At 38.4% G+C, this 23145-nt stretch overlaps 1 protein-coding gene across 4 annotated transcripts in view; it reads left to right on the top strand.

Annotated features, from left to right (window-relative positions):
• The window catches only part of DGKB (diacylglycerol kinase beta), a 675591-nt gene extending 652906 nt beyond the window's left edge, over nucleotides 1-22685 (top strand). For all 4 annotated transcript variants that reach the window (XM_074270708.1, XM_074270709.1, XM_074270707.1 and 1 more), the window contains 3 exons: nucleotides 940-1060; nucleotides 3714-3774; nucleotides 20601-22685. In XM_074270708.1, the coding sequence (XP_074126809.1) occupies nucleotides 940-1060; nucleotides 3714-3774; nucleotides 20601-20708 (290 nt within the window). In that variant the 3' untranslated portion in view covers nucleotides 20709-22685. The remainder of the gene's footprint in view (nucleotides 1-939; nucleotides 1061-3713; nucleotides 3775-20600) is intronic.
• Nucleotides 22686-23145: the final 460 nt, after the last annotated feature.

The following is a 23145-nucleotide window of genomic DNA, read 5'->3' as shown; positions in this document are numbered from 1 at the left end:
TGTATACAGTTCTCTTGTTGCACAAGAAAATCAGATTTAGAAAGAAGGTAAAAATAACCTGAGAAGGAACACAAAAATGCAAGCAAACAATAACAGAAAGAGTAGAAATGCCATGTTGTGGTCCACACTCATTTCCCAGTGTTCTTTCACTGGGTGTAGCTGGTTCTGTTCATCACTGATCAATTGGAATGGGTTCGGATCCTCTCATTGTTGATTCTCTCATTGTCCATCAGAATTGATTCTCATATAGTATTGTTGTGGAAGTGTACACTGATCTCCTGGTTCTGTTCATTTCACTTAGTAGATAATGATGTATTCAGTTTTTACTGTTGAAACTCATGATTATTGGCAGATTTTCTAATGTTGGAGATATGCACGTATTTATACACACATTTACACATCTTAGGAGCTCACCTTTCACAAAGTGAGTTTATATTTGTAAATGCCATTCCTTAGCAAAATCCTGTACAATGCACACATTATCACCTCCATTTTGTAGATGAGGAAACTGAGGCACAGTGAGATAAAGAAATAACACAATCACAACAATAGTTGATAGAGGAACCAAGCCCAAGGCTTCTGCCTCGCAGGTGAGCACATCACCCACTAGTTCTTCCTGCTACTTTTTTGTGATTAATATGGTTTATCAATAAATTCTCCTCTTGATCTATTTTCTTGGCATTATCAAACTACTTATTGATATCACATGTCTCAAAATCAATGGTGGATGGAGTCTCTTTGGGGCATGGTCTCAGGTAAACTAGGAGTCATAGAAAGAAATAAGGACATCTTCCTGCTCCTCATCTCTTTCCATTAGCCAGAGAATATTCTTTTAGCTTTAGCCTCCATTTCCATGCCTAAATGTGGGTGGATCTCCCTAGGACAAGCAGGCCGAAGTAGAATCTAATGGCAGGGTTATTTATTTTCTTTCTGTTTCAGATCTGAGTGATCAGCTGTTGGAGGTGGTTGGTCTAGAAGGTGCCATGGAGATGGGACAGATTTACACTGGTCTGAAGAGTGCTGGCCGCCGCCTTGCTCAGTGCTCCTCAGTGGTCATTAGGTAATCCTCATTTCCTTTCTAATATTCTATGTCCCCCATTCTCAATGGCCATCCAGTATCTGCCAGTGTGGCCAGTCCATCTTGAGTGACCCAAGACAAGGGTTGAAGGGAAGTTGGATTCTCCATAGAAATGGAAACCAGCTGTTGAATCATGGGCAAGAAATAGGAAGCATGATTTTACCCATGACTGTACCCATCTTTTTTCATCACAGAGGTATCCATTCACCACTGCTCATCTTTGCTTTACTCCTAAAATACCAACAAAGGCAGTGAGGGACAAGCTGTTGATGCTTTGCTGATTATTTGGCTTGGTTTCCATTTGTATCCCCAGCACATTGCTTAGTACCTAGAAAACAGTGGGCACTGGACAAATGCCTGTTGATTATACTTATTAAGATGAAATGTTAGTAAAGGTTGCTAAAATGTGTTCTATCACTCACTATTTGTGTGGCTGTGAGTCATTTGATTATCATGGACCTCAGTTTCTCCCTTTGTAAAATGATAGGCCTGAAATTGATGACATATGAGGACTGTTCTAGCTCTATCCCTCTGACACTCATAATGTTAAGGAGTGCAATAATTCTAAAGAGATTTCCGAAGGTCACAATAGCAAAATATCTATCTTTCTATCAAGAGAAGTATCTGTTCCTGGAAATAACTGATACTTAACCTGGAACACCAGACTTAAAAAAAAAAAAAAAAAGAAAAAGAAAAAGAAAGGGCTATTTAAAGGCTGGAAGGTTATACCATCTCTGACCAGGGAATGACTTCTGACAGAAAACCCAGGCTTCCTCACAAAGGTTGAGTGGATAGCTTTAAGTAAGCTAATTTCCTGTCAGTTGGAATGTATCATTCCATCCAATGTCAACAAGAAAATTCAAAGCCCAGTTAAATAAGTAGGTAACAGGCAGGAAGTGCCATTCCGTTACAAATGAGTTGTTTTGTAGAAACTGGTTTGTAAGTTAGTTGCTGGGGATAAGGAAGACCTTGTCCCAAGAAACATTGTTACCCATGATGCTGAGGTTCCCTCCTCCTCCATTTTCTTCTCATGCTATTGCTTTCTCCAGAATGTTACAGATACACAAATGTGCCCTTTGTGTACTGGAATGGAAAGGTTATTCCTTTCCCCATGGCATATTGATCACAATCACCATGGAGTCCTCCAGAAATCAGTGCAGGCAGTTTGCCTTTGTCGTGGGAGAGGTATCCTGCAGAAGGGCATGCCCAAAGAGCTGTTATCCACAGACTCAAAATATCCATAGATGATCTCTCCCTAAAGAGAAGTGTGTATTCACATGTAGGTAGAGACCAGGCCAGAAAAAGCTAACAATACACACACACACACACACACACACACACACACACACACACACACACACACTCTCACACACACACACACACACACACACACACACACACACACACTATGTGTGTGTATATCTGTAGATATAAATATAAATATGTGCCATGGCTGACATCATGTTATTTGTAACATTTAATGTGACTTAATTCACCTTACTAGCAGAGCAGGAATTGTTGTATTCCTGAATATTCCCAGGTTATTTTACTCCTATTATATATGTTTCCACTCACAAATATGTTCATATACATATGCATGTATATATAAGCACATTTAATTATGTGCTCATGTGTAAATATATATACACATATATTCATGTATATATAAGCAAACATACCTTAAACATTGCCCTGCCCTGATCGGAGATTCCAGCTGACCTCCTAGACTCCGCACACTTTAGAGGCAGCATCTTGTGGGGAAAGAGTACCAGGAGGCCTGACTTGTCACTGATTCTGAGGTTTAAGTATCTATTTCACCATGTATAGGAAGGGTTTCCTCCAGGGTTACTGGGAAGATGAAGAATCCCAGTAACAACTTTATCTAGACCCCATCAACATCTACATAAATGGCATCTGGAGTCGCTACTTTGGGTATAAATAAAAACTTAGATTCCATTAAGTCCAAACCCTTCATGTTAAAAATGAGGAAACTGAGGCCCCTGGAAAGATATGATGTGCCCATAGACAAGTGGCAGTGTTCTGTATCCACACCTGCTTCAGGTATTTTATGCTTATTTCTCCTCACCTTCTCCAGAGCTTTGATTCGGCTCTTGGCATCCAAGCTCTCACCAAAATGCTCTTCAAATCCACTCTATTGTCTTGCTTACTTCCCCTACATGGCAGAGAAACTAACCCTGTGATCTTGGTATAAAGAATTCACAGGTGAGAAAAGTCATTCCATCAATGCAGATAAGTATCTTTTCTTCAATTCTGTTCTTAAATAACATCTGCAGGCACTAAAAATTAAGCCTTACATATCACCTAGATAAGAAAGCACCCCTCTCATCCCTATTCGGATTCATGGTAAATGAATTAATCCCCAGGGTCTGGATTCCTATGTCATGGACAGCTGCTTTCAAGGATCACTGACTAACATGGCAGCCATGGATTGGCCAAGGCATCTCACCTGGTAGCAAGTGCTTTTTCCCTGGTGGAGGAAATTCGTAACTTTGAGATCATGGACTTTCCTGAGACAGCTTCCTCTTTGCCTACCTGCAGTTTTTGAGGCCCCATCTTGCCTTTGACTTTGGTTATTCTTCAATATTTGTGTTACTAATAATTTTTTTCCTTCCAGGACAAGCAAGTCACTGCCAATGCAGATTGATGGGGAGCCATGGATGCAGACCCCATGTACTGTGAGTACTCATTGTTATCAGTAGTTCTTGAAATAACATTGTTTACCTTTGTTTGTGGAGTGGGAGGGAAGGAGGTTTTTGGGAAGGGTTTTCAGAATAATTGATTCCTTCATTTGCTCTACTGCCAAATATGAATTGAGTTGTTTAGCTGCCGAAATCTTCCTTGAGTGCCTTTCTGTTAAGTGGAGGTGACCCTGAATAGCTCGAAGCTAAGTGGAAAGAGCAAAGCTATAATAACTAGGAATTCTGGCCCCCTGAGCAACTTCTGTTGGGAAGTGTGGGTAGAAATGGGTACAAAGGCAAGTCATTCCAGTGAGATAGAGTTAAAATAGGAGAGGAAATATTGCATGTTTCACTACACATCAAAGGGAGACTATCCATTAGACTGAGTAATGGGCAGATAGATAGAAAGCAAGATATCAATGTTTAAAATCCTTTGATTTTGAGAGAAAATGTGGCGCAGTAGAAATGTGACTGTTCTTCAAATCAGTAGCTCTGGGTTTAAATCTCTACTGTATTATTTTTTCTAGATGGCCTTGAACAAGTTACTTAGTTCATCTGTATCTTACTATCAAATAAGTGAAGGGATTTCAGTAGTTCTGTCTGAGATCCCTTCTTACTAGGAGTTGTGATTTTGTATCCACACTTGCTTCTGTTGCTTTTATGCTTATTTCTCCTCACCTTCTCCAGCAAGCCTTCTTCCTTTCTTTGTGCGTAGTTAGAAGCAGATCACTACTGCCATTACATTACATTTTATCTATCTTTCCACAATAATGGAACAATTAACAGACTCTATAAATGTAATGTACCCCACTTTGCCTATGCTTCTTGATCACTCTTGTAACTTTTGATTGATCTTCCCATTCTGGAGAGGTATACAGGGATGAATTTTCTAAATCCAGAAAAAAATAAGTTCTGCATTTCTCCAACCCATCATCGTAAGTAGCATGAAATAGCATGATCTCAATGGAACCCTCTGGTGTTCTTACAAGAACATAAGCACTGTAACAGTTCCCGGGTGAATTGAGATGTACTTGTGCTGACATCTAATTTCTGAAAGCCCGTTCTGAAACTATTTTAGAGCCAGTCTAAAATTCATTTTTCTTTCCTTGTGGAATATATAAAATGGAAAACCAAGGTATCCTCAAACACTGAAACCTAAGAGTTGTGATCATTTAAAAATACCTCCCCATTTTAAAGCTAGCCATCAAGCGGAGGCCTTTGGGACAGAAAAAGCGCCAAAGTCTACAAAGGGTCCCATGAATTCAAGTGTTCACAATGATTTTCCCTGAAGTGTTCTTGAATTCCACCTTTCCCCAGGCAGACTTCCTGATAAGTGTCCTCCACCCCATTCCTTCTAAATCCAGCTCATGGTTGTAGAGTCACTATTGCGGTCTAAAAGGATCATGGGAATCCTGTGTTAGCTCTACACCACAAGGATTAGAGATCTAGAATTTGAAAGAACCCCAGCAGTCACTGAGTCCCCATTTCACTATTTTATAAATGAGGAAATCAAGGTCCAGAGACGTGAAGTGCCTTTTTCAGGGAAACAAAACCAATCAGTCTCTGAGGAGGACTTTGGATCCAGGTTCTTCTAATTCTACATTTAGGGAATGTTTCCTCCTTCATAATTTTATAACCAGAAAAAAAAGCATTCAAGCAAGAATGCAGAAAATTATCTTAGGCTCATAACTACAGTGTGTTATTGTTGTTTCTCCTTATTCATTAAGCAATTCATTAAATGAGTACTTTTTGAGCACCTGAGTCAAGTATTGTGCTGAATGTGGGGGATCAGAATGATAAATAATCCCTGACTTCAATGGGCTTACATTCTACTAAGGGGAAAGAGCATGAATATGTGAGAATATCTATATACTAAAATATATACCAAGCAAAAAGATTGATTTTAAAGGGCATTCATTAGCTTGTGGATGGGAAGGGAGGGTTTCTTCAAGCTTCCACTTGTTCCTCCAATTTTGACATACAAAGACTTCTCAGTCAAGAGATCTTACTCTGGAGTCAAAGGATCTAGCCTGAGATTTTATCTCTAACACTTATGCTTCCTGAAATATTGAGAAAAGCACCATCCATAACTCTTATTTTCCTAATCTTTACAATGAACTTGGACTAGCTTTTAGTCCATTGAATTTTGCCTTTCCTTCGGGAATATAAAGGATCATGAGAAGGAGAAGGAGTCCAAGACTGTTGGTATCTGAAAAGAACCTGAAAGAGGCAGAAAGAATCCAGAAGTCAGAAATAATGGAATTGTGTATAAGTATCTCCTCTCACAAGTTCCTTCACTTTCCTGGGTATCATTAGGCTATGTAAACTAAGTGTCAGAGGTGCTCTCCGAGGTGCTCTCCAAGGTACTTCATGAACTCAACACTTTTGTTGTGTTCAGGAAAAAAAAAAAAAAAAAACTGAGTCCCTAGAGAGGCTTTGGAAAGGGATGGTAGAGATAGTTACCCCTCTCCAGCTGCCCCACATCAAGCAGGGACTGCTGGTTGACTACACATTTGGACCAATGAGATCACCTCTAGAGCATTTAAAGACTATGGCACTTCTCACCACCTTCCCAATTTGCATTTCTTTTGAAGAACAGACGTTATTGAGATCTTCCTTTTAAAAGATTTTAATGTCACAAACCCATTTTTCTATGGTGTCTTCTACAAATAGATAATCAGTTAGCCAGAAGTTCATCCACATCTTTCTCTCTAAATGTATATAAAAGTACTTTAGTTGGATGATTCCCTAAGCAGAGACCATGAATAGTTGAGGAAAAAACAATTCTCATTATCAACAATCTCATTCTTTTTCATCGAGGATAAGGACTTCAGCACTGGAAGAATTCTCTTTCTTTGCTGTTGTTTTTTTATTCATTTTTAAAATATTTTTTCTTCTTATAACATACCTATTATTTTCACTTTCTATTTTTATAGTTAATTATTTGTATCTAGCTTTCATGCCCCATATTTAAATCTTCTCCAGATCCAACATTCAGAGCTTTTTTTTTTCCAAGCCAACTTCATGAAGTAGGATTTGTAGACCTCCCTCTTTCTTCTTGTCTTCCACTGAGCACTTTTTATTTATCATTGTATTTCCAAAAATGTGACAACCATCCCCCCACACACACACACATCTGAAAATGATTCTTTAAAGAAGGATAAAATGGTATCATCATCTCTTAAGTCCTGGAAATGACATTTTTCATAATGTAACCTAAATTAACTTTCTTAACTGTCATATAGTAATAGTTAATAAATACTAGCTATCATTTGTATACTTCCAGGAACTGTGCTAAATATTTTCCAATTATCATCTCTCTGGATCTTTATAAGCACCCTGGGAAGTAGGTACTATTATTATCCCAATTTTACAAATGGGAAACTGAGATAATAATCATTAAGGTTGGCTCATTCATTCCTGATGCCCAGATAAAGAGATGTTACCCTTCCCCTTTCCAGCTTTTACTTTTGAAGTTAATTTTAGAACCCCTTTAAACTTGTTCCAGTTAAATTTCACTGGACAAAATGGGGATTTAACTAACTGAAGTTTTTCTATGGATCTTGATTCTGTCATCCAGTTGTAATAAGCCATTCTTCCCCCGTCTATAGATGAAGTCCAATCAACAAGCCTTTATTAAGCACTTATTGTTTGCCAGTCACTTTGTTCAATACTGAGGATACAAAGAAAGGGAAAAACAGACCCTCCCTTTAAGGATCAATCCAGTAGAAAAATCTACATCTATAATCTGTGTAATCTCTGGACTTTCTTTATGTAACATTCACACCTTTAAAATAATGATGATGATGATGAAGATTATGATGGTGATAGAGGTAGCATTATAGAATACTCTAAAATTTGCAGAGTGATTTACAAATATCTTGTTTGGGTCTCACACTAGCCATGAGAGGGAAGTGCTTTTGTTATTTTCCAGAAGAGGAAACTGAGTCAGAGAAGTAAAGTGATTTTCCTGGATTTATATGTCTAGTATGTCTGAGGCAGGATTTGAACTCAGAGCTTCCTAACTCCATTTTACCAATTAATTATCTCAATGACTTTATCCAAGTAGGGTTTTTATAAGTGTATTTTGAATTGAATGTCCCTTGGTTTATCATAGATATTCATTCACTAGGAAAATGATCTATAAGAATCCCACAACTCACTGCTTAGCTTATTTATGTCAAAATTTGTGCATAGGCTGTTAGATATAGAGCCTTAGAATCATTCTTGCTGTGTCTATACTTTCCAAATAGGGCCCAGTACCTTGGCCAAGGTCATATACAGACTGTCCTAGCAAAGTCCCATGTAGCCGAGGACACTTCCTGCTTTACTATACAATGAAAGCCCTGGACAAAACCCCCACACAACAGATCACATTACCCAATGGGAGAACAGCAAGACTTCCAGATTGTCATTTTTCTTAGCCGAGGCTACAGACAAGCAACTTGGGGACGTCTTTCTAAGTGTCCTTTCTGAGCAGTTTTTTTCTGAAAAGATGCATACTTCAGGCAGTCCTGTGCCTGGCAGTGACCTGCTTGTAACAGATAATATATTAGTAAGGCATATGCTAAACAGAGATGTTTAAGTGGGTTAGTCTCGATGCCATGGAAAATCAGTGGTGGAATTGGAACCATTTCTAGCCTACTTTTCCAATTCGGAACCTGCCATAATCCTGTTCCACTTGGGGATTTGAGGGGAAGAGTTCAGTGGAGGCTGAAATACAGCCTTACAGATGGCTTCTGACATGCATGGTGGTGAGTTTAGGAGCACAGGTGTAATGTTGGCAGTCAAAATTATATGAATCAGGACAAGGTAACTACAACCAGCCCCTTGATTCCTTTTACCTTCTCATCTAACAGCAAGCCTGGGCCAGGAAGCAAAAGCTATCATGAGGTGAGAAGGTCGTCAGGATTTATTGAGATGGGTCTTTCAGAACATATGGAGGTACTACTGGCTTTCCAGGTGAGATAGAGTTAGGGCTGGGGAATGGGAGAGCAAGTGAATGTTCAAGTCCTAGATAGAGTATTGAAAATTAGCTTCTGCCTGTGCTTTAGTCTTTGTATAGGTGAGTATTGCCTTCATCTTCCTCCTCCATATCATGTGCATTTTTATATTTTATTTTATAATTATTTTATAATGAGATTTTCAGATGTAATAAAAGAGAGTACCTTGATAAGAAGTGTCCATATCACAGATAGATATGATGGGGGAGAGAAAAATTGGCAGTGATCAAAGGAAACACATTGATCTTTGGGCCATAGAGAAACGGTTTGATTTATTTAACTGTAATGCCGAAATGCCCAATTTATCATTCATCTCTTGTACATAGATAGTCATTTGCATGTTATTACCCCCATTACACTGCGAGATCCTGGAGAGTTATTCTGTCTTTCTTTTTTTGCCCAGCATTTATCACAGTGCCTGACACATAGTAGGTGTATAATAAAAACCATCTAACTGACTACTAGTAACAGCAACAATCGCAATATCAACAGTGTAGTAGTACAATGAAGTCGGGGATAGATACCAGCTCCCCTGCTTTAGAAGGACTGAGCTTTAGTTGTGTGTTATAGAATAAGATTTCATATAGCTCTCCCCTATTAGACATAAAGTTTGTCACTTTTTTTTTGAAGGTTTGGCCAAAACACTGTTGAAATTGCTACATTTCCTTTTGAATTTTCAATATCATTTAGGATGATCCTTTGTTTGATTGAGGTTCTAATATCGGTTTTGGGTTGTTAATATATCTTATATAATTAGTGAAAAAATGAACTTCATCCCAGCTCATCTCAACAGGGATGGATAGTGCCGTGTCCATGGCTCACCTTTTCCCTGACAGGTCTATTAATTGTAATGAATCTTCAAAGACCCCTGTGTTGAACTGATTAACTTCTAACTTCATGAAACCATTTTTTAAAAAATTCATCCACTTCAGCGTGCAAGAACAAAGCTGAGTTTTGAGAATTGGATACGAATATTCTCTCCTCATTACAACCTATGTAGCGTTGCTAATGTAACACTGACTGACTTGGTAGACACACTGTTTTTTCAAGAATCTTAAGCTGCTAAAACAACTCAATTTAGAGGGCAGGGAAATTAAAGGCAGATACAGAGTTCAGTGTAATCTGTGGGGGAGACTAGAGAATGATGTGGAGGCAGTTGAGACCCCACCAGCCCAATAATTTTCACTTTCCATGATCTGGACTCCCATTTTCCCACCATCGTGAATTCCTTTCCGAAAGAAAAGACCAATTTTGTTTTCTCCCGCTCCTAAATAATAATTTTTGCCTCTCAGTTGCTGAGAAGTAATAAATTGATCCAAGTAACTCCAGAACATTCTCTCCAAGGACTTCTCTACCATCCTAACCCCAAATTTTAGAAGTTCCTATATTTTCTAGTCATTTTCTTTTTTCTAGAGCAACAAGGAAGAGAGAAGCAACAGCAAAGAAAGCAAGTGAACTTAGAGAAAGCTTGAGTGTAGATCCTAGCTCGGGACCACGAGGCCGGTGTGCCAGTTGTGCATCCAGCCCTCTCTCTGCCTTTATGTCCTCCGAGTCCATGGAAAGTGTGTTATTGGGCATTATTTGGTTCATTCCCCAGATACTCAGAACGTTAATTATTTTTGTTTACCTGTGCATAATTTTTCCTAATTTCCCAGCGGTTGTTGTTTTTATAATTGACAATGCAATTTGCTGCATGTGTGCTTTCTGCTTCCAGACAAGGGTGCCAGGATGGAATGCACCCATCTCGCCATGATTTCAGGCAGTTGAGAAAAGAATGAGTTGTGACTAATTTCCAATTAATTTGCAGTGGTTACAGGGGAGCCAAACAATTGCACCTACTAATTAAAATGTAAAAGATTCCAGAGTGTCATCTTCAGGTGTCTGTGGAATAGACAATTTCCATTTGAGTTCAAGGCGGGATCTTGAACAAGCTGGAGCCTGACAGCTCTATTAATTTAAAGGCTCCCTGATACCTATTAGTACAAAACATGAAAAAAAATACCATTAATCATTTATTGTAATTTTGCAGCTCTGTCATTTTCTTACTATGTTAAAAATTATGATGACACCATAATGTTCTCTACTCTACCTAGATGGCAGGGAAACAGATCCCACGACTTCGGAAAGACATCAGAGTGCATTATTAGAGCTTAATTAATGCCAAACTGATTAGATTGGATTGCATTTTGCACAATAATATTTTAAAGATTTTTTTAAACTGTCATGTAAAATCCTACTCCAAACGTTATGTTTACAATTAGACTAATTTATTATTGCCCTTCATTTTTATACATTATGATTTAAATATTTTCACATCAACTTGAACAGTTCCTTTTTTTCCCAACACCTCAGGTCTTAATCACTAGATTCATTACTTCTATTTCAGAAAATATTGGAGTTGTGAAAGAAGGACCAACAGTGTTTTTATTGGTCACGACTATGTTAGACACACCAAGTCACACTGGGGTGTGATTTGTCATAGCCTTAAAGGACAAACGTTTGCTATAAGAAATATAACTGCAATATTATACCCATAACTATTATTTAGATATAGAACCCTAGCTTTGTCCCCAGGAAAGGAAATTTAGAGGGCAAAGGACATCCTCTGTGAGCGTATTTCCTGTTTTGTCTGACCTCACCTCCAGAGTGACAGCCATGGTATCTTGATACTTTGGCCTGGATCTTGTCCTTTTCCTTTGATAAAAACACACCTTGAGTCCTGCCCCCATCTTCCCATTACTAGCATATCCTTTAGTTACATGTCCCTAAGAAGTATTTTCATCTTTTATTAGCCTCCCTACCTCCCTAATGCCATCTACTTGCTTCAAGTATCAAAATAGCTAATCTCACCTTTGATTCAGCCTATTAACTAATAGTTCCATACGAATTTTTATGGTGAATTTTATCAGGAACCTCCAAAGTTCCTGTCTCTTCAAATCCCAGAGCCAGGGACGATGATAACCTGTAAAGTATCTGGAGGAGGGTGACCAGAATGAGACCCTGGAAGTCATTCATATAAGAAACAGTTAATGGGCTGGGAGGATAGTTAGCAAGGAAAAGAAAAGCCTCAGAGGAGCTGCGATAGCGATCTTTAAATTTTTCTGAGACATCTTTTGGAGAAAGGATTAGATATCTTTGGTTTGGCTCCATGTAATCTAGAAACAGGGTGCCACATCCCTGGATCTCCTTGATGTTGTGTAATTATTCCCCACAAAGTGGGATGAGTAGGACCTAAGTCCTCTTTTCACTTCTCTCTATAATTTGCCCACTACTTTGATTGCACATCTGAATAATGGGACATGACCTTAGGTATAAGTATTTGAGAATATGCCTAATACCATCTGTGCTCTTTAAAGTAAAGTAAAGTGAAGAGTGACATTGCCCCAGAGACCATAAGCGCTCTATTGTCCAGTCTGCTCAGAAGAGGTCTTTTGGTTCTCTAACAAAGCAAATTCCATTTGGAAAGTGCATTCCTTTTTTTTTAACTCCTAGCACCTGTCCAAATGTCTTATACATGGTAGGTGCTTAATTAGTGCTCATTTGGATTGTGTTGGATCTTCATGACAACCTTTTGCACTGGATACAAGAAGAATAATAAGCTCCATTTTAAAGATAAGGAAACAGGTCCAGAGACATTATATGACTTGCTCTTGGTTATATAATAAATGGAAGAGACAGACTTTTAACCCAGCTGCTTCCTCACTCCAGGTCTAAGGACCTTTCCACTCTAGCAGATAATCTTTCAGACATGATATTTAGGTTAATGGAGTAATCATGTATTTGCCAATTATTCAAGAATGGGCGGAATACAATAAAATTTCCTTGGCACTGAAACTAGAATAAACATGATTTCATGTTTAATATCTCATTTTTGAGGATTCAGAAGGCACTTCGGCGTTAAGTAGTGCCTTAGGAGTTTCAGAGGAATATTCATTGCCATTTTTTAGGAAATTTGACACATCACAGGTTAATTGAGGTTTCTAATTGAGAAAATGACTTTCAATGAATTATATATAATATAATATAATATATGAATTGTATATATTATAATATAATGCAATACAGGCAAGAGATTGTTAAAGTAAATGACTGGATTCTTCTATAGGATTAGAGAATGTTGCAATCAGAGAGCATTCCAATCAAATCCTTTCTTTTTATAGCTGAGGAAACTGATATCCAGAAAGAAAAAAAATATCACTCAAGTACTGAGTGATAAAACTAGGATTTGAACCCAAATACAGCAAATATAATATGCCTGCCCCAATGAGATGTTACTAGAAAGCTCTATATTAGTGGTCCTCAAACTTGTTAAATAGGGGGCCAGTTCACTGTCCCTCAGATTGTTAGAGGGCCGGACTATAGTAAAATTAAAAACACTCTATCCCCGCCCCTCAGCCCATTTGCCATAACCCGGCGGGCACATAAACGTCCTCAGCAGGCTGCATGTGGCCCACGGGCCGTAGTTTGAGAACCCCTGCAGTCTATATAGTATCCAAGCACTCAGAGTTTACCATACTTTGCAACTTCTATTCACAAAGTGACTTAGGCATTAGCTGCAAAGAAATAGAAGTCCCATCCACAGCTCAAAATTATGTCCATGCAAAAATCCATCACGTACATGAATTCAATGTCCTTTGGAAAGCCATCTCTCCGTTCTTCAGGACTGTGCCTTATTTAACTATCTGTTTCTTCCATTGGCAAGTGAACATCTCAAGTTCCTTTTGAAAGGGAAAAAAATCATTTTAAAGACTTATCTCAGTATGATGTTAGATAAAAGATTTTAACATTAAACTTAGAAATTGCAACTGATATGTCAGTTCCAGAAAATAAGGCCTAGAATGTGAAAGGAACTGGCAAGGCACTTGAGCAAATTTTGTGCTGCATTTCCCAGCTTCTTGGCAGTCCTAGGCTTACAAAGTTTAGCATGCACTTTCTATTGAGAGCCATGTGGCTCTGCTCCATACCTGAGACCAAAATGGTTCCCAGAGACTTTTGATTGAGAAGACCAGCCTATTCTAAAATCAAGATGACCAACTTCAATGACTGACAGCTACTCTGATGAATGAAACACAAGTGGAAAATGACCTTTTCTGTTAGGTTAAATGTGAAAGTTCTTCTGATTGCTATTGGAGATGAACAATATGATGACAAAGATAAAATCTTAAATTTAAAAAAAAAGTCCACTTCAATGTATACTGCAAGTCTCCCCATAAAAGGTCAATTCCATCCTCCGTGATGCTGATTTTTTTTTTGTCCTGTCACAAGGCACCAAGAGATTAAGTGATAAAAGTGGATTTGCAGGATGTGTATCCTAGAGCAGTTTGGTCTATTACCCAAATTAAGAATGTTCGTACATATTCTAATTCAGATTTTCACAGATTGAATTCTGCATAACAGTACTTTGGACAGAAATGGGATGCCATATTTTAATTACTTTGATTCTCATTAATCTCTTTTGACCTGTTAGGCATTGACCCACTAGCATGATTTTAATTTGAAATTTGCTACTTTCACGATAGACCTTATATCTCTGGGTTTAATTATTCAGTACTTGAGTATAATTACATGGACATCTGATATTCATGGAGTCCTTTCCATTCCAAAGATTCAGAAAAAAATAGTTATATTCCACTATTCACATACAGCTAGCTCTGGAGTGAAATAGAATTTAAAGAGTTTTGCAGCATCCATTGGTTGTACATAGCACTTTAGATAAATGAAAAATATTCATCTTAGACTGCCCAGAAAGCTCACCCAGGAATGTCTGTAGTCATTCCTAATTTTAGGTAGATAGAAATTTGTCTTAAATTATCTTAGAGGGTCCAAGTCAAAATGCTTAAAGTTTGCCACTTACTAGACAATAAGTGCTTTTTATTGAGATGTTGCATTTAAAGGAAATGAATCATGAATAATTCTTAATTTTCCTTCTATGCTGACTGTAAAGCTACAAAGAATGTTTTTTTTTCAAATCTTAATCCTAGATCTGTGCCAGCTCTTAGGAAATCCCTACAAAGACTGTAAAAGCTGGGGCACAGAAGAAGGAAATGATTGTGAGGTTCAAATCTCCTCAACAGAAAAGTAGAATGATATATTGGACCTATCTCTAAAGGTGAAAGCTAAAGGTTTGCCAGAATACCAGAGAACTTTTCTGAATTAGGAATATGGAAAAATGAACCCAATGTATTAGCTCCAGTTGACTGACTGAGGAAGGACACATGTCAGGGACATAATCATTCCATTTTCAATCTTCAATGAGTCATATGCTCTTCTGGTTCATCTTTTCAAAGCTCATACTCTTCCCTGCTGGGATATTCATGACTAGAAACAGCTGAGGATATTGTCATCCCTCCAAAGTGGCTAACATCTGAGCATCTTCCTCCCTTCCTCCATCTCTCTGTCTCTATTGCTGTCTCTGTCTCTCTCTTCTCTCTGTTTGTTTCTCTGTCTCTGTGTCTGTGTGTGTGTGTGTGTTTGTCTTGCTCTCTCTGTTTTTCTCTGTCTCTGTCTCTCTCTGGTTCTCTCTCTTGCTCTCTCTTCCTGCTCCAGAATGGTTGAAACAAAAGAAAGTCCTTTTCTTGCCCTCTTGTACTCACCCCAATGCTCACAGAATATGTATAGCATCAGGATAAATTTCAACGTGGTGGGATGCCTCACACCCCAAAGGCAGAAGTCTAACCACATTCTTAGAGACCTTAGGAGAAGTCATAGGGAGAACAGGCCTGAACGGTAGCCATTGCAACCACTCTATATTTCTTTTGATATCACATATATTTAATCTTTATAACTACTCAAATATACCAACAGGAAAAAAAGAAAGCCAAACTTACAACATTGCAAATGAAAATTCATGTAATGCTATACTCCTGTGATTCACTAGTTATTAATAAATATGAGAGGTGTGTTTATTTATCTTAAAAGGGTATCAATGAAAGTAGCTTCAACATTTCATACCCATTCTCTTGCTGTTAATACTCTTTATTTTTCTGGCTGGAGGTGGTCTATCCATTGTCCTCTGGATTGTACTACCTTCTTTCCATGTCTAAATATGGAATGAGGAAAACATGTGTTCAGATCCAGCCTCAGGCAATTACCTTTGCCTGCCTCAGTTTCCTCAACTTTAAAATGGAGATAACATCTCCAAGGATTATCATGAGATAATATTGATAAAGTGTTTTATAAAGCTTAAAATAATATACTAATGTTGGCTATCATCATCATATCAAATCAGGTACATATTATTGCATGTTATTTGTATTGAAGGACGGAATATCAGAAAGCACAGGGGGAGAAGAAATGAAAACCCAGGAAATTACTCAAATGGTAATGGATTTAGAAGGAATTCAATAAAAAGCAAAACATCTAGAACATATCTCAAAGAAATAATTTTAAAATGACTAGATTTTAAAATTTCTTTTAAAAAATAATCTGACTTCTTTAAAGAAAGTGTGTGGGATTATTCCTAAATGTGTATCATAAAATAAGAGATGAAATAGATATTGAGAAAATTCATAGGGTGCCAAGAGGAATGAGTCCCAAATCAATAAATCTTAACATATTATTTATATGCTTCAGGTCTAGACTGACAAAGATATGATCTTAAGAACAGAACAGTAGAGATGAAAAGTGTCACATATTTTTTAAAAAACACCAAATTCCAAAAGTTGTTATACAAAAACAAGAAATGACAGATTTTGAAATATATCAAAAGTCAGGAAATATAGGCTTTGATTCCAAAAGTCAGTGCAAAGTATTTAGCCAGATACATAGTGAGTACTACATTTATTATTATTATTATTATTATTATTATTATTATTATTATTATTATTATTATGCTCTAATTGCTTTAAAAATCTTAAATAAGGAGCACAGTTGCATTTTCCAAAGGCTCAGTATTTAAAGTGTTGGAGCTGGAATCAAGAAGACCTGAGTTCAAAATTGACTTCAGATTACTACTGGTGTGACTCTAGGCAAGTTTTCCTTCATTACTGAAGAAGGAAATAGCAAACCACTCCAGTATCTTTGTCAAGAAAACCTCATGGACAGTATTTTCAAGTGATCCATGGATCACAAAAATTGGACACAACTGAACTATTGGACAACAATAGTACATATGTACATATTGAAGGAAATGAGTCAATGGAGAAGAAGAGATAGAAAATGTTTAAGATGAATGAAAAAAAAATGATGGAGCTGCCTCCTAGAGGAATCAGGTGGAGAATTTGCTCAAAGGCACAGGTGTAAAGTGAAGTCAACAACTGATGTTGAATTTCCATTTCCTCCTGAACAATTATAAAGCATTATTCGAGATTTAGAATTTACCAAAAGGATGATTCAAAGTAATGGTATAATCATACCCAGCACAAAGGAAAATGGACATAGATGGCAAAAGAAAAAAATGGAAGCCCTACATATGACCATCACTTACCATGTAGTGATTGCAGTCAGGAGGCGTTAACTCTTAAAAATCTCTTTCTTGTCTATACTCTAAACTGGCTACAGGCTTCACTCCATGATCAGCAGTCCTTGGTCACCAATTCCCTGAATTCTGTGTGGTTAATAGAGCAATTCCCATAGGAAGAGGTCATGGGTCATCTTCCTGGACAATGCTAATGGTCTTTTGAGTGAAACTAGGTACATGCTTCTGGCTGTTCTTTAGCTTTTTTCATATTAAGAGTGAGGGTTCTAAGACAGGCAGGCTTTCCTTTGGGGCTGTGTTGGAAATGGCAAGTTGAGAGACACTGGTCCTACTCTCACTTCTGTGACTGTTGTGTGGTCATGAGCCTGCCCTGTCCCATCTCCGAGATTCTATTTGTACAGTACCAAAATGAGCTACTAAAACTAGACTAATCTCTGTCTCTTTCCACCTCTCAGATACTGAAATCTGTACTTCTCGTCATGATTCTCAAAGAGTTTTTGAAATATCTATTCATTCCATCTGTTAGACATATTTAGTATAGAGTCTAACATACACTAGGCATTTAAGAAATGCTAGTTGACGCTGATACCCAGACATCCAATTGAGTATATGAAGACATATATGTCTAATGTATATGTGTGGGGGGTGTATTTGTGTATGTACGTATATGTGCATGTATTTTGTGTGTGTATATATATATATATATATGCATATATATATATATATATATATATATATATACACACATACACATATGAAAAGAGAGAAAAAAAATTATTCCAAATTTAGATGGGCTGCTTCAGGAGGGAGGGAGTTCTCCTTCATTAGAAATCTTCAACTAGGGGCTTGGGTATGTGTCTTGAAGAAGCATTTTTTTTCTGTTTGGAATGTCCTTGAGCTCCCTTCCCACTCCGTTAAATTCAATCCAGTATCACATGGAATATATAATACCAGTCTGGACTGGACTGGGCCCAATTAGAGACACAAAGGCAAAAATAAAATAGCTCTTGTCCTCAATGAGTTTACATTCTACTAAGGTCAGGTTTTATGGAATTTGCAAAGCACTTTTTAAGTTATCTACAAAATTAGGCCATTGACCTAGTAGCTTCTAAAAGAGGTACATCATCACCTGAAGAAAAACTGTAGAATAGTTTTCCTTAAGGTCAGGTATCTATTTTTTAAAAATATATAACTTTGTATCTCTAGTATCTGACACAGTGACTTGCACACAGTAGGTACTTAGCAAAAGATGCAAAGTTGGATTAGCAGAGAGCATTCTCCTATTCACCAAACAAACACAACAGTTCTCCTATGTCCCTACAATCTATAAACCAAACAACCGTTCTACTATATCCCTATCAATCAATCAATCAATGCACAAATATTCACTTTTATCATTGCTTTTTATTTTTCCAAAGAGAGTTTTCAACATTTCATCTTTGCAAAACCTTGTGCTCCATATTTTTCTCCTTCCCTCCTCCCCCCTCCCATCCCCTAGACAGCAAGCAACTCAATATAGTTTAAATATGTGCAATTTTTCGTTAGATACTTAACATACACGATCTACTCTCCTGGATACTAGAGAGAAAAAGATCACAATCAAACAATTCTCGACCCCCAGCACCTTCCATTCTTTTCATCAGCAGGTGATGCAGATAAGGACATATAGTATCTGTATTAAGTAGAATGAAAATAGCATCTTGGGGAGTAACGAGTACACATATTCAGTTATTAAGCACTGTTTATTGGCTGTGTATAAGTGCATCATAACTAAAGAAAAATGTATGATAAGACACCTGTCTGCAGTGATCTGGGAACCTTTCATTAGCCCCTCTCGCATATTCTCCCCAATGCCTTAATGTAGGAGAAAAGAGGTGGAAGGCTCTTCTTTTGCCAGTTGTTTTACCCAACAATATGTTTTGGGATAATCTGAGACTCAGATCATTAGGGGCAGGAAATACTAGCCTGGACCAATTTTTTTTTTTTTCTGTTAAGTAGGGGAGAAGCACCTTGATTATTTTTAAATGATCTTAGATTTCTTTAGAGCTCCCCAAAGTTACCCTTATTTTAAGATGTTTCCTACAGTCACGGTCCTACCCTCCCCCCAGTCCAGGCCCCGTGCCGATTTTAATGATCCCATCCATGTGACACACATCTTTTTGTTTCATTGCTATTAGTGAATGACAAGTGAAGGAGATTCATTTTCACTTGGAAATGTCAGCTATGCACTTTAAGAGATATATTTTTTGCCGTTTTTAATGAGACGGTGTTTCTTTTTGAAAGAAATACTCATTTCTGATGTGGGGAGTGTGCAGGTGACAACTGATATTTAATAAGGGATGGCTCTTGTATCAGGCGCAGCTCGCTAAAGAAAATGTCTCCGATTGCTTTTGAAAAACTCTTGGCGTCACTAGCCCAAAGGCAAGACGTGACCTTTTTATTACATAATGAGAATCATTTATTATCTTACAATGTATCTTAAAGCCACAGACAAAATGCCACTCTGATAATTGCTTTCAATTAGCTGTGAGCATAGCCGAGATTCATAAAATGTCTTCTCTAATTTAGGCTGGAATTAGAGAAAATTGCCTACATAATCTACTCGGAGGTTGTCGCATCTAAGGTGATTCGTGGTTCTATATCAAAGAAAGGGAAGCAGGGAGCTTTGAAACAGTCTTCTGGCGGGTTGGGAAACAGGATTTTCAATATTTGACTCTATTCTATTACCAATTAATTAACAAATTAGAAAGCTAGTTCATCATTTTTGACCTTTTCTCCATGTTTGCTTTTGACTCTGTCTTCCAATGATTGTTTTGAAAAGGAAGCAAGGTAAACCAAGAGGTTCCTCTGGAAACTTGGGCTTAGGGTCATTTAAAAAAAAAAAAGAAGAAGAAGAAGAAGAAGAAGACCCGAGAGGACCTGAGGGACAGCTGAATACCCAATAGGCTGTCAGTGCTCATCCAGGCTTCTAGGACATTGGAGCATCCCCTCCTGCCTGGGCATTTGGCTCAGTTGTGCTTCTATGAGATGCCAAACGGCCAAGTCAGAAACAGCCCACCATCAGAGCTGCTCCGCATTGCCCTGAGCTCTGCTGTATGTGGTTACAGAAAGCATAATGTTTAAAATATGAACTCGATTAATTTTATGGTTTTTTAAAGTATCCTGTGTAATAAAATGTGTTTTAATGCATTCTCAAATCTTTTCTTTAAAAAAGGTCAGGGCAGTGGGGAGAGTGATGGGCTGGGGGGAAGTTTATGTAATAACAGCGGCTCCAGAGCTGCTGCTATTTGTGGCCGTTCAGCCACTCATGAAATATTTGTAACCTTAGCAGAGGATTTCAGACAAAGATGATTGAATCTAGCACTGGCTCTGTCTTTATGTGTATTTATCTGCCTTTTCCTCAGATCAAAATCACCCACAAGAACCAAGCCCCGATGCTTATGGGACCCCCACCCAAAACCGGGTTCTTCTGCTCCATCGTCCGGAGGACACGGAACCGCAGCAAGGAGTGAGCCCAGCCGCCCGGGCCTTCGCCACCCAGAGGCGGTCCCGCGGGCTCGTGAAGATTCATTCTCGAAAGCTTCGACCCGTTTTGTCGTCTGTATACGCTGCCAGCTCTTGGAATTGGTTCTGCAGTGTCTGTGCCTGAGCTAATGTACAATTCTGCTATTAGAACATTTCTTGTCCCAGTTTTAGAGGCATTTTGCATGAAGAAAGCAGATGTTTCCATAAAGTGATATTGCATATATCTGTGGCATGCATTCCCATGGATTTTTATGTCTCTCTCCACGTACGCTCCCACCCTAACCCTGCCCCCCTTCCGCAGCCCCTGCTTACTAACTTGGGGGAGTCGCCTGTTGTGAAACATGAAAAGGGAACTACCCAGAGAAATGGGTCCTCTCAGTATGACCCCCCCTCTATTATCAAGCCCAGATCAGTGAGACCAGGGTGACACCCTGGGCTGGCTAAAGGCTTAAGTGTGATGATGGATGCAAAGCGCTTTGTAGACCTTTAAACACACTAGTTAAATGTAAGCTCTAATGATTATTATAATTATTATTATTGTCTTTTTGGGAACCAAATATCCGATCAATGGTCTTTGACCTTGACTTCTAAGGGGCCTTTAAAATCCCAGGTTTCATTAAACGGTTATCTGTCCTGTCTCACTGCTTGTCCTGTGCTTTCAATCTTCTTCTAAACTCAATTCTGCTGTGTGTGATGGAAGAGGGGGGGGGGGAATGGATTGTCTAGTAAATCTAGCAGAAGGCAGATACTTCTGGGGAGATGGAAAGCCAAGTTCTTTCTTCCAGAAAGAAAGGAAAGCATTTGAATCAGAATGAAATTTGATGACTGAGACGAACCCTAAACCTCCCTGCCTCTGAACCCCTGTGAGAGCACCTCATAATTGCTTATGTAACCAAGAACCAAGTGGACTTTGTAAACCATGTGCCTAATCAACTGCATTTCCCACCAAAGATTTAGCAAGAGAGGCCTGAGAGAAATGGGTTAATGCATAATTAATCAGGCGCTGGGGAGCCAATCCACTCCGGGAAACTTACAGTTCTTTGAATTGCTTTAGTGATGGCTTAAATAACACTAGAAGAGGATAAACTGGCTATTAATTATCATTAAAATGCTTTCTTTTGATGGACAGAGCTCCAGAATCTATAGTCCCGGTTCCAGAAGAACCTTCTTGGCTTCCTTGTTATTTTTAAATGGATGGATGTCTATTTCAGTTAAGTGTATCTGAGAAAGGAACCCAGAAGTGGTCTTGAGCCCTTTTTTTTTTGATGGGACCTTTGCTTGTTTCCAATATTAAGGTGATGAGAGCATGGATCACGCATGTCCTTGGTTCTTGCCTCTGGGAGATTTCTTAGAAACATTTAGACCTGATGCTACATAGCTTTGCGTTGTCTGTCTATCCCCTGTGATGACCTGCGGCGTGTCCTAGGACAGTACCCATCCCCATCTGGTAGAAACCTAAGGGCACAATGGAATGCTTCCCTGAACAGCTAAGGTATTGCTTCTTCATGTTGACCGCCATTTCATCCAAGACTGTTTTGTGTCTTCAAACAAGCTACAAGGAGAAAATGTTTGAAACGCATGATGAGTGCTCTCTCTCTCTCTCTCTCTCTCTCTCTCTCTCTCTCTCTCTCTCTCTCTCTCTCTGCATTAAAGTGCTAATGATTTATCAGTGCTATTTTGTATTGATTCAATTCATCTTTGAATAACAAAGAGCATTTAGTCATTTGGTTGAACTCAGTCATTGTGTGCATGGATTTATGGATTCCCAATGACATTGCTTTCATCTCTGTGCTTTGGTTGGAAGCCTAACTCAGCTGAGTGCTACTAAACCCTGGACCTAAGCCACACCCATCTCTTTGGCTGATATTTTGGAGAAGATCCTGTACCCAAGCCCCTTCTCTCAGTATCCTAGAAGCCTCCAAGTCTAATAACAATAAACAAAATGTCTTCATGGGTTCTTGAAAGAGAGTGTTGTTTTTGTTTTTCTCCACTGTGTGTGTGTGTGTGTGTGTGTGTGTGTGTGTGTAAAGAGAGAGAGAGAGAGAGAGAGAGAGAGAGAGAGAGAGAGAGAGAGAGAGAGAGAGGCAGACATAGTCCAACCATCATCCCTCTAAGCGTTCTTAGCAGGGCTCCCCAAAATAACTTACACTAGGAGTTAGCACAGCTATCCAGCTGAAAAGATTTCTCATAAACAAAAAAGAACAAAGTCCTTGTCAGCCTGAGGGTTCCTGATGTGGAAAACAATCTTACAAAATGGTGGTTTCAGAGAATAAATATTTTCACATGAATTGACGAAATGAAGTACCATGGGCTGAAGACCTTTGGTGTCGGGCCATATTTTGAAATTACAACCTTTGTGTTCCCTACAGTATGTAATTATCTCTTCATTACTTTTTACAGAACTCTGTTTTCAATGCCACAAGG

This window comes from Sminthopsis crassicaudata, chromosome 5 (assembly GCF_048593235.1).
Source record: "Sminthopsis crassicaudata isolate SCR6 chromosome 5, ASM4859323v1, whole genome shotgun sequence".
Taxonomy (NCBI): domain Eukaryota; kingdom Metazoa; phylum Chordata; class Mammalia; order Dasyuromorphia; family Dasyuridae; genus Sminthopsis; species Sminthopsis crassicaudata.
Note: the sequence above shows the minus strand (reverse complement) of the source record. Positions and strands in the feature narration are given on the sequence as shown.